The sequence below is a fragment of the Bradysia coprophila genome, unplaced genomic scaffold, assembly GCF_014529535.1.
Source record: "Bradysia coprophila strain Holo2 unplaced genomic scaffold, BU_Bcop_v1 contig_138, whole genome shotgun sequence".
Taxonomy (NCBI): Eukaryota; Metazoa; Arthropoda; class Insecta; order Diptera; family Sciaridae; genus Bradysia; species Bradysia coprophila.
This window is the reverse complement of record NW_023503409.1, coordinates 6,352,564-6,365,002: the sequence shown is the minus strand read 5'-3', so window position 1 is coordinate 6,365,002 and position 12,439 is coordinate 6,352,564. Positions and strand designations below refer to the sequence as shown.

The 12,439-nt window shown below is 35.9% G+C and overlaps 2 protein-coding genes across 2 annotated transcripts; one reads left to right on the top strand and one right to left on the bottom strand.

Annotated features, from left to right (window-relative positions):
• Positions 1–1,469: 1,469 nt before the first annotated feature.
• LOC119073742 (slit homolog 2 protein-like) lies at positions 1,470–3,164 on the bottom strand. Its single transcript, XM_037179400.1, has 2 exons — positions 3,021–3,164; positions 1,470–2,960 (listed from the first exon to the last, which is right to left on the bottom strand). Exons 1-2 carry the CDS (start codon positions 3,029–3,031, stop codon positions 1,601–1,603), a joined length of 1,371 nt encoding a protein of 456 aa, XP_037035295.1. The 5' UTR covers positions 3,032–3,164; the 3' UTR covers positions 1,470–1,600.
• A 4,289-nt stretch (positions 3,165–7,453) lies between these two features.
• LOC119073747 (NADH dehydrogenase [ubiquinone] iron-sulfur protein 3, mitochondrial) lies at positions 7,454–8,654 on the top strand. The gene is made up of 5 exons (XM_037179406.1): positions 7,454–7,612; positions 7,670–7,741; positions 7,801–8,048; positions 8,115–8,360; positions 8,426–8,654. Exons 1-5 carry the CDS (start codon positions 7,552–7,554, stop codon positions 8,591–8,593), a joined length of 795 nt encoding a protein of 264 aa, XP_037035301.1. The 5' UTR covers positions 7,454–7,551; the 3' UTR covers positions 8,594–8,654.
• The last annotated feature ends 3,785 nt before the right edge of the window (positions 8,655–12,439 follow it).

Below are 12,439 nucleotides of genomic sequence, written 5' to 3'. Positions count from 1 at the left end.
TTTTTGATCGATAGACTGTTATGGTCAGAGTTAGAAATCCGAAGACTAGTTATTATAACTTGCCTTGTCAAAGTCTTAACTTTGAGAAAAAAATACTTCTCTTTCAACGAGGTACGTACGTTGAGAGCGAGAGGACCGAAGACTAGTTTATTATAACTTGCCTTGGGGTACTTGTCAAAAGATCTCTTTCTCTTTCATCATAACACTCTATAGAACATTAAGATTGTGGAAAATCAAAGATATATCGTCGCCCTTTCGGAATTTGGGCGGCTGTACGTTTCGAAGTTTAGACGAACTTATAAAAAATATCGGTGCATTTTGGACGTATACCGTAGAACCATTTTTTGCTTAGAATGTTGTGTTACGTCGATTAAAAACAACTTGTAAAAACTGATTACTGATTGATTTGTATGAGTGTTCATCAAGTAAATGAATGGTACAGGAAAAGTCAAGTAAATTTCAGCCAAATTTTGCTTCAGCTGATTGTTAGCTGGTTCACTCATACAAACAAAACTGGTTTTGAGTGTTTATACGGATTTAACAGTAACCGCATGCGCGTGGTAGTGGTAGAACTGTATAAAGATACATAGCCAGTTTTGTTTGTATGAGTGAATCAGCTGAAAATCAGCTGAAGCAAATTTCGGCTGAATTTTGATTGAACTTTCTTGTAGCACTGATAGCACACTCATATCTTATCGTCATGTGATAAGATGATGTTATTGGACGTAGAATTCTATTATTAATTGGTTCATTCATGTCACTTCGTGGTAAAATATTTATTTTCGTTCGATTGCAACACAATCAAATCATATGATTTTCGGAAGAACTGTTTTTGTGAAACTGAATTTGCAGAATTCGCAACAATTACTTATCTATGACGACAATGAACTTAGAAATGCCCATCGAATTGTTATTGATATGCAACTTTCAATTGCGAACAACACGACCAACAGAGAGGCTTATTTTCACTCGTTATGACGGTGGACTTAGCTCCATACACTACCAGGAATTTTTGAATTATTCGTTTGTTATTTCCCAAGGACATTAGGGACGTGTGGTTTAGTGGAGATTTAGTCATTCCAAAGCATTGTGGTCATTCCCTTGCATTTCCTGCTGTTTTAAATCCTGTTTTTTCCTCATTCGAATTTTATTCTCTCAGTCTTCACTGTTATTCAGAGATGCTAATGCCTCACGTTCGTACTTTTTTCTTAGCGTAAGCATGAGAGTAGTCTGTTTTAAGGACGTTTGCATTGAGGGGTGTGATTTAGACATATTGATAGGCTGGTTTAGAAAGGTTGCACAGATTCTCGGAATACAATTTGTTGTTTTAGAAATATTTTAAGGACAAAACTAGGGAATTCGTGAGAATGACGTTTTTGTTCCGAAAGGAAGCTCTTATTCATTCTGCAATTTTCTGGAACCTTTAGGAGCTCAGCCAAATCAAACGATAAATAAAACAAAAATTTCCTGAATTTAACAAAAAAAAATTTCGCATTTATTTTCTGAACAAACATATATTTTGCACAACAATCCAGCACCTGGCCGACATGAGTAGTTTTTGGAAAGAAGGCATCATCTTCCCAAAGTAGCATTTAATGAACTAGAACCACTTTAAGAACGAAAAACTCAGCGCAATGATAATCAACACAAAGTTAGTTCGATTCCCTATTCCACTATTTATACAAACATCGAGTGAAGGTGATGCAAAGGATTCGCCCTGGTAGCGATAAATGGTGACCACACTATCCATGCATTCATTTCTCAATAAGTCCATTCGTTGAAGTTGAGCAAACTTTTCGAGAATATTACTTTGAATTCCCCAAATTTGATTGTCATTCAAAATGAAACGTCTAACGACAGGTTGCTCACTAAATGAATCGGTATTTAAATAAGATAATTGATTGTTTGACAAATCCAAGATATCCAGTCTATCTAGGCCAATAAATGTGTCTCGTTCGAGAACCGCTAGTTTGTTGTTAGCGAGTGATAGTTCTCTGAGGTACGACATTCCTATAAAAGAGCCATTTTCAATCTTTTCAATTAGATTATAAGACAATGTCAGCGATATTAAGCTCGTTAAATCTTCGAAATTGGCGGCCTTGATTTCTTTTATCTCATTGTTGGTAACATCGAGTCTAGCCAGTTTCCCAACACCGGTGAAAATAGGTAGGTTTTGGATTTGATTGTGACCCAACTCAAATTCATTCAAATCTGCGAGAGTGGAAAATAGCCCATTTTCAAGAGCTGTCAATCGATTACCAATAAAGGAAATGCCGACAAGGTTAATGCAATTGAGGAACAAATCATTGCCCAAATTTGTTAAATTGTTGTGGTCCAACCAGCCATATTGTAAATTCACATTAGTCGCAAAAAGTGAAGGTAGTCGCTCCATCTTGTTCAGTTCATTATTCGACAAATTAATGACGGTCAGATTAGTAAGTGACCGAAATATACTTTCGTTCAAACTGCCAATTTCATTTCGTTGTAGATCAAGTCGTTGCAATGAACTTAAACCAATAAATGCTTCCACATGAACAGTAGCAATTTTACTGTTCATCAAACTTAGATTCCTTAACCTCGTGCATCTCTCGAAAACTCTTTGCGGAATGTTAACTAAATCACTTCGATCGACACTGATACTATCCAAGTGCTCGCAATTCGTGATTGAACTCACAAACGATGTCATCATACTGTTAGTTATAGTAACCGAGTTGAGATTGATAAAAGCATCGATCAATAAACTGGGAAAGACACGAATGGTGGAATTGCTGGATATGACGCCAGTGACATTTTGGTTTCCTAAATTACCGACGTGAATGCCATCAATAACACCAAAATCATTTTCACTGTTCACAACTTGTTCGATGAGGTAACAAACATAGTTCGTTCCACTTAGTGAATAAGTGCAAGTTACACTTAAAGCTGTTGGAGTAAAAACGGCAACCAGAAGCAGTATTAGCCTGAATGAGACTTAAGTCAGTAATTGTAACTGCCGATTAATGCAAAACGTCCGAACTTACTTGGAAGACATTGTTTTTCTGACAAATTGATTTGGTTCGATGAAATGACGAATGAAACAATCTCCAATTTTCGCTTTCGTTCGTACAGATAAGATAGACCGACAACTCGTTTAATAGTTTAACAATGCGTTGACGAGTTTGTAATGAAACAGAACGTAAATTGTACAATGTTTAAATAGCAGTAATACCGCTGTTGTGGTAATTGTAGATAAAGAAATTAAAGATATTGGATTCGAAGTGGAATACATATATGTTTCATTCATGACGTAGACGATTAATTAGCCTCCATGTGACGAATAAATCGATACGAGATAGCCGAAGGGAGCGTTCGCGTAGCCCGTGTTAATTATTATCAAGTTGTTTCTGTTCAAAGCTCCTTCCAACTATTCAGACAGCATGAGAAGTGAAATTAAATATGTTTTTCACAACGGCGGCGAGATCATTTTCTCCCCTCCGCTGAAACTTCGGAAGCGTTTGTTGTGAACAACGATGGAATGACCACGGGAAAACGTTGGAAATCTCATTTTTCGTGTGAATTGTGGCCCTCTCTACGCTCTGGCAAACAAATACCTATTTCAATTATTGCAACTATTTCAGGAAGCACACGAAAATACACAAAACCATACCAGCTTAGTGCTATACTATAGCAGACACGTTTTACTCTCGTAAAAGTTCAACAAAAAACGAATTTTAGCAGGACCATGTTAAGTAATCATTGGCAGAAATGGAAACAAATCGAATGTCGTTCGATGCATTCCTTTTATTCCAAAACTAACTAGACATGACAGCAACATTGAAATGGCAACTTTTATTTTCCTACCCCAAACTCCAATGCAAGCAAGCTAAACACTTCAAAATTTAAAATGTATTCCTATAACATAATTGCCATGCATGTACATTGTACACTGTACCCGTTAAACAACAACAGATTTGAAATTATAATTTAATTTTGTCATATTGTGAACACAGGAAAATTCAATTTAAAGTTTATCGCTTCTGCTGTTAGCCCGTCGTTTATACCGTTTTTGGTATTTGATTTTACACGAAAATTCCAAAAAGTCAGACATGTTCAGTATAATACTTAAAAATAACTACAGTCAAGTTTCTCGTGTACATATACACAGCCAGCAACGTAATGTTTATGTGTGTGGATTATAAATGTAAAATTGCATCATGTCGCAAAATAAAGCGCAACAAGAAGTAACTAAGCTTTTAAGCTTCTAGCTTTACCTGGATGTTCTCATTCGATAACTTTCTGCATTATAATTCTGTAACACAATAAAACTGTTCGCTTGCTTCTATGGGCTCACAGTGATACTTTAAGTTAGTTGAGACTTTACCAGCAATCAGGCCCGTAGCTAGGGTGAAATCTCAGGGTGGGCTCAAGCCCGATACAATTTTTCTTTGTTTGTAATTAAAAATATAATGTGAAGTGCGCCGCAGGCGATTTTTTGGAAGCTTTTTTCGTAAAACCACCGTAGATGGTAAATGCTACAATTTTTTTCAGACATCTATTGTATCCTCAATGTGAAAATATTTTTGAATCGGAGGTGGTCACCTCGGAAAATTTAAAAATTTCAAAATCATGAATTTAAAAAAGATAATACACAGGAATTATGACGTTAACTTGGAATGAGTCAAATCCTGACATTTTTCTAAATGCTAAATGACATTTCTTCCAAGTGAGGGTCTTAAGACCAGGTCGATTTTGAACTACTGGTAATTTGTAGAGAATTGATGTACGTTTCTAATAAAAATATCGTCTGTTCGTAAAGGTTGTAACTGTGAGTCAGAATGAGGCATCAAAGTACAAATTTAGGGTTTTGTCAATTATCCCCCACGATTTTTCATTTTATTGGCTTAAATAAAATGAAGGCCTGCGCTACTAAATTAACATATCAAAACACTGCGATGTAGTTTTTCAATTTCTTCGAAAAATCTTTTAAAAAAACGTTCTTTTGGGTGCCCACGTTCCAGAGATTTTTTAAAGAAAATGTATGGAAAGTTTGAAAGTTAAATTAATTGCTACGTACTGGTGGCCTCTGATCTGGCGAACAATTATATGCAACAATTAGTACTTATTTTAACATCTTGACTTTGTTCATTTTATCACCATCGGAAAGATTCCTTGCCCTGTCTAACTATCATTGGTTATAGTTTCAACTGCTACTTTATCTCATCTCATAGATATTCCGAAAATACCAAACTTGTCCTATTCGCTATATTCTCTACGATCTTAAATATGTGGGTAAGTCGACCTACTCGAAAGGACATTAAATGAATTTTAATGAAGTTCTAGTGCAAGGTATATAGGTATTTAACCGGAGTTGCGAGTGCGATCTTGAGATGCTTATGGAAATTTACATATTGAAAAAATCCACGAAAACCGTAATTTGTACTATGACGTTTCTAACTATTGGTCTGTCGATTTTATATGAAATACCACAAGCCACGGTCACCATAACGCAAGTCTTAATGTACTTAAAACATTGAATGCAAATGCAAAAATCTATTTAAAATTAATTAACTACTGTAAAAGTAATATTTGCTCTTCGAAATTGAAAATATTTCGATTCTCCCAACTATCGGTCAAATACCTTATATTAAATTTCAGGAAACGGTTCTATTGCTGAGGGTATTATATTATATTAAAAGAAAATCACTGTCTCGTAAAAACACGGCAGAGTGAAGTAAACCAGGCACGAGCGCTTGACTTGACTAGGGACCTGTATTATCTAGTAGCCTTTGTGTTTTGCGAATAAAATTTTTCAATTTATGTCAGTTTTCATTTGAGTTAATTTTCAAACAGTGTATTAGGTCCCTTATTTGACGTTTCAAAAATGAACCGCTCCTGCCCGGTTTATTTTACTCTGCCGTGGTAAAAATCATTTCCAAATTTTTCATTAATGATAATTTTTGCAAACATCTAGGAATCCTAAACTACCAGAAAATTTTGTGTACTAAACTTAAACTAATTGATAACCAATTCTTCGCTTTTTGAAATGTTGATTTTAGCAGTAATTGCTAATTTGAGTATTCTAATTTTTTAGGCGACTTCATCATATTTGTTCAAAAACTTTAGTGTCGTACACTCGTCAAGGCTAAATTTTCATCAATATTAGTTTATGAAATCAGATAAGTTTTTGGTCTAGAATCTTGGAGGGATTTTATGAATCTAAAAGTACTATACTAAACGATTTTAGCTGCTGAGGGTACGAAAGCAACAATGATAAAATCCACATTCTGTACTAAGACTGTTAACTTCTTTTAAATTTTTCCCAACTTTATTATTTTTCTCCTTCGCCAGGGTGGGCTCAGACATAGTCCAGGGTGGGCTTAGACCACCCCAGCCCACCCGTAGCTACGGGCCTGCCAGCAATAAACTAATTAAAGCGAAATATTAAAATCAGCATTTTCGGAGGAATTTTATTAGTTGGAAGTTGGACATAGTTTACGATTACAACGATTCTTCAAATCATACGCTGTTTTTAAGCTTGAATGTTTTATTTGCTTTTACGGCTCGCTTCAACGTCGTTGTTACATTCGAGCTTAGCTTAGAACAATACTCTCTCTAGCAAACAAACTACTTTTATTAAGGTGGTAAAAATGTCAAGTAGCTTTTGGAATTTACATGTAAATTACAGAGTAGTCAGTCAAAATGTAGAATAGTGTTTGTAGAATACAAAGAAATAAGGTGTGAATTTGAAACAGAGAGCTGAGACTTTGTTTGCTAGAAAGAGTATTGCTTAGAACCTTTATTAATAAAAAAAGTCAAGGTCAAGAGAGAAACTACCAACAGGAGAGTATAAAGTGCAGACAAATTCGCTTAAAGTCCATTTTTTCTGATTTGATTTGAGACTAGGGCTAGGATTCTGAGTGAAACGAAATTTCGCGATAATGACACCATAGACAAAAGGTATGATAACCGCGCAAGGCTTTGTATTTAAACCCTTTCTGTGTAAACATTTCACATCATTTTAAGAGGTAAATAATTGTGTATGAAAGCGGCGATACATTTCGAAGTGCGAAGCTATTCGATGGTTTCTCTCACAATATTTCATGATTTCATACAGATTCGAAATTTGTGTTTTCTTTGATGAAAAAGATATGACCCGAACATCTAACAAACCCGGCGAACTCTTAACTATAGTTTCTACTCAACAATAAGTACTCAGTGTGAGAGAGCGAGCTGTCAAGCAATTCAATTTTATCTCTAACACGTAGTACGTTTTTGGTAATTGGAAATCCAGCCTTACTTCCGCAAAAGTTCATTGCATTGACATACTGATTGACATACAGGTAGACAGAAGACCAGATCTATTCACTTGTTCATCAATTTTAATCAAATTTATTGCGCTCTTTTACCCGTGGAACTAGAATCTCACTTCTTAAATATTTTCATGTTGGCTGTTCTGGCTGTACTGCTGCCGAACTGTCATCATTGACATCGTAGATTTCATTCCCTGCCATTTCATGTTGATTACATAAACGAGTTCGTACTGCAAAATTTTGTAAATACAGAACGTTAATCATGGCACTGTTCTTCAAGGCATTGTCTGCATCCTTGAGAAGTGGACTATGCAACGGAAATGGTTTGAAAGTTCAATAGACCGTGTAAACAGCTCTATTTATACGTTATTTCCGTTCAGGTGCTGTCCGAACATCGCCAATGATTGTCAAAATGTTGTCCACAGAGGCGACAACAACTAATGAAAAAAGACGTAAGAGAAGGTCTAGACCGTAAATAAGTTCACGTCAATAAATTAACGCAATGTTCTAGCAACCGTTCGAAAGCCGGATGCTGTAACTCGCAGTACCTTAACTGATTTTGGTAAATATGTCGCTGAATGTCTACCAAAGTATGTGCAAAAAGTGCAATTGACTTCGGGTGATGAATTGGAAGTGCTCATCAGCCCGGACGGTGTGGTTCCTGTGCTACAGTTTTTAAAGGATCATCACAATTCCCAATTTGCAAATTTGACTGATATCGCTGGAATGGATGTACCTAGCCGAAAGTATCGCTTTGAAGTGAGTCGACGCTGTAAATGATCTTGTGGTCGATTTGTCATTTGCGAATTCATTTTACGTTCGCAGATTATCTACAACATTCTGTCGCTGCGATACAATTCACGAATTCGTGTAAAAACGTACACCGACGAATTAACTCCGATCGATTCGTGCAATGACGTCTTTAAGGCTGCTAACTGGTATGAACGAGAAATCTGGGACATGTACGGTGTTTTCTTTGCTAATCATCCCGATCTGCGTCGCATTTTAACTGATTATGGTTTCGAAGGACATCCACAACGTCGCGACTTTCCATTATCTGGTTATGTGGAGGTAGGGACTGTGGAACGGTTTTATTTTACAACAGCGGTAATGTATCACCATTCGTTTTATTTTAGCTTCGTTACGACGATGAGAAGAAACGCGTTGTCTGTGAACCACTTGAATTGGCACAAGAGTTTAGAAAATTCGATTTGTCAGCTCCATGGGAACAGTTCCCCAACTTTAAAAATGCGAATCCGGCTACGGAGCAAATTGAAACATCAAAGGCCGCAGATAAGAAATGAGCTTAAGCGAAATGGTTGTACAATGTGAATCATTTGAAGAATAGAAAATTACCGAAACTTTGTTCATGTTTTCATTTGGAACGATCAGCAGATGAAGTGTTGGAAAGTCAGAACTAAGATTTTGTGACAGACTTACATCTTCAAGTACTTATTGAATACAAATTGAAAACACATTTTATTGGTGATTGAGTAGATACAACACCCTTCGGGAAGAACGTGATCAAGGAAAGGTTGTTTTGCAGTCTAAAATTCTCCAAAGTTTAAAGTCATTTTAGCTTTTTGTTAGTTGAGGAAGTGAAAACTTACCAGCATTAATAAAAATTTTGAGAAAAACAAGAAATAATCGCAAGAAAAACATAATTTGACCCCAGAGTAAAACTTTCCCTTTACAAAATGAATAAAATTGAAAACTTCGCAAGCAGTTTCTGCAATCCTGTCACCAGAGAAGTATTTCCTTTACAACATTATTAAGAAAGAGAATTCTTTTTAGACCCGTACGAAGTACTGGGGTCTTATAGGTTTACGCATACGTTTGTAACACGTCGAATTGGACTCCCTGAGTAAGGGGAAACCTATTGTGGTTGTCTAGAGATGCCAAATCCGCGAAAAAAAAAGTCCGTCTGTCTGTCCGTCTGTCCGTCTGCACGATAACTTGAGTAAAACGCATCCGATTTTGAAAATTCTTTTTTTTCCCGTTTGGCAATGTCAAAAGACAGGCTAAGTTCGAAGATGAGTGATTTTGGATCGACCCCTCCCGAGCTGTGGCCCAATAAGTGCTTTACGGTTTTTCGAAGATATCTCCGGACATTTAAACGTTAAACTTGTAAGTGATACGTCAAATAAAAGGTATTTACAATACCGATCGACAAAAAAAAAGTTTATGGAAATCGGATGACCGACTCGTGAGTTAGACCCCTTGGTGTGGAACAGGCACAGGGCGGCAAGCAGTTTTTGCTTGTAGGTCGGCCACATTTGAACATATTTCGTCTGTTTTAGCTTTATTAGATAGGTATTGACCGTACCAATCAGGGGAAAAAAAAATTATGAAATTATGTTCTCCGGAGCGTGAGCTAGGTCTCTTGGAGTGAGCTCTTATCTGGCTACTCGGAAGTACAGTGAACGTGGTGTATTTTGACAATATCTCGAGTAAATTTTGACCGAATTTCATGAATTTTTTTTTGTTTGAAAGGTATTAACGAATGTAAAGCGTCGGTACTATTTCCGGTCTCCTAACAAAATGGCTGCCGGCGGCCATATTGGATTTTAGTAAAATAGAAATATCTTGGGAAAAATGATACTTAGAGAGTTTCTGTTAACATGGAAATAATTTGTTATGTGTGTGGGGTTTCAGGGATTCCATATACGGACATCTATATATACCTATATACAGCTATATCGAGCTATATACAGGCATATAGAGCTATATAATAGCATATTCCTCTGTGAAATGTTTATTTACAGTGAAATATAGGTAAATATAGCGGTATATAGCTGTTTAAATAGGAATTTATGAAATTTTTCTTCGTACGGGGCTGTCTATATTGCCTCCGGCAATTTAGTTGTATATGATAACAAGGCAAAGAGTGGATAATGTAAGTGATTTAAAAGGAAGAATAGTTTTTCAGCAGAGAAGAAAATGAAGTAAGAGAAATGAAGAGTTTCACATTAAAGGCTTTTGATACGAATAGGTGTTTCGTACGGGTCGGCGTTAGCTATGTTTTTTTCCTGTGATCAGTTTAAGTACATGCCAAAAGCTTTTGTCTTAACCACTGAAAACTAACGGTAAACAAACATACATTTCGTTAAAATTGAATCTGGATAAGAGACGTCTCAGACGATCGCAATTTTAATAATTCGTGACCCAGGGCGCCGATTCTCGTATTTTCGTTACTCCAAATATTCGTTATGTCACAGTTGCGTGTATAAAATCCCATAAGAACTGTCAAGTTACGAATGTTTCGATAATCGGCGCCCTGGACATTGTAGTTTGTTTTTAACACTTTCCAAAAGTTTGAATTTTTTCCCCCTAAAATAGCTACTGTAACATACACGAAAAATTTCAAAATTTTTAAAGGTTAACATATGCGTCCTCAACACCTCTGCCAACCACCATTATTTCAGATAAATGCGTTATGTTGGTGATATGCAACAAAAACTATTTTCACTCTTTCATGATATCTGGCAAAAACATAATTACTTTGAGGATTTTTTTTTGTTGCAAATGACTCTGGAGGGTCCCCTGATTCAATTATACTGTATGACCTCAGCAAATCGCCGATGGATTGTTTTCATGTTTCATTTAACTTGTTCGAAGTTTTGGCAAATTGACTCTTAAATTAACAGAACTCGACCATTGAATACTTCAGTTAACAGCGACCAATGTAGTATCAATGAGAAGCGAGTGAAATATTATTCGAAGTTCTGTAACGGCTATTCATTTTATAAAAATACGAAATTTTGTGTACAATATTGAGGGGATAGCCATGGAATTTTTGGAATTGAATAGAGGAATTGGAATTGTTGGTACAGATGTTTTACCAATGGTTACCCCCTCATTCATTGTTCTTATAACGAGGAATATAGTTTACTAGTCTCCTAATTTACTTTTCTAAAAATCAGAATTAGTCGGGAAATAACTTATCATTCTGAGCAAAAAATTGTTGCACGGCATGTCTTGAAAATGTGTACCGTTATTTTTAGAGGTTAATGTAAAGATTCAATTTGTTTTATAAAAATCGTTAAGTGAGTGCTGCAGTAGAACATTTTTTTTAGTTAGAATGAGAATGTCTTCCGATTCAAAATTATATTTCAAGAAAATGTTAAAAAAATGCATCGGGGAGGCAGCAATTTAGCCACATTATGAGCTTTATAAAAAAAGTATACATTTTTGAGACATGTCGAAGAACAATTTTTCCTTTAGAATTATGAATTGCATCGATTAAAAATATGAAAAATGTTGCTGTTTCCACGGTGCGGTTGAATTAATTTTAACTGAGCATTTCGATGCACTTTTGATATTTTTCGATATTATTAGTCAGCTCGGAGCCCTGAACAAGGTTCCATAAAATTTTTTGATTTTCATCCGTATTTTCGGTGACAGTGGTGCATCGTCCATCCTGTCTACAGAGAGAGTGGAGGAAAACTGGTTGTGGTTTCAATCGATAGTGCCTGAAATTCTAATAACAATTGTACAAAAATGTGGTATCCTAAGTGCAAGTGAAGCCGACAGAGACATGCTAAAGTTGAAAAAACGTGATTTTCAAACAGTCATAGAGGCGTGGATACATGAGGGATGAAGCTAATAAATAGTTCTAGCAGTAGAGCAACATTTCCTCTACCAATGACCAAAAAATTATTTTTGGAGACCAACTACATAAAGGCCGACAGTAGCTCAAAGTTTTTCCCTCATATTTGGTAAAATTTGCAGGTTTCAGAGGTACCTGAGACGCACTTATTATAATTTTTTGTAATTAAAATGGTTAATTCTGAAATGCTGGAAGTCTCAGCTGTCCATCGACACCACACATGCAATGACTCATGTCAACAGTGCCGATATGTTGCTTGAATAAGTGAAATGTGTCCTTCCACAACGAAATTTTGTGCATTTTATTTACATTGAGCCTAGGACAGTGATTATTTTACTAGATAGGGTTTCCCATTGTTAAGTTGTGGAAGTTCCAGAAATTACTTCATAAGAATTATATCGACCTTGCAGAAACCGATATTGTTTCTTGGTGAAGATTTTACTTATTTTTACTTATTAATTGATGGTGGATTGTTACTGTTGCAAAATAGCTGTTTTCTCAAGTCAGTTACTAAAAGTAAAGATGGAGGTAAATCCGTTCC

What these genes read in the sequence shown, in the direction of transcription:
- LOC119073747 (XM_037179406.1), top strand. Translation starts at nt 7,552, where the DNA reads ATGGCACTGTTCTTCAAGGCATTGTCTGCATCCTTGAGAAGTGGACTA. An exon ending in TGGACTATGCAACGGAAATG is followed by an intron (nt 7,613 to 7,669) that starts GTTTGAAAGTTC and finishes ATTTCCGTTCAG; the next exon opens with GTGCTGTCCGAACATCGCCA. An exon ending in CATTATCTGGTTATGTGGAG is followed by an intron (nt 8,361 to 8,425) that starts GTAGGGACTGTG and finishes GTTTTATTTTAG; the next exon opens with CTTCGTTACGACGATGAGAA.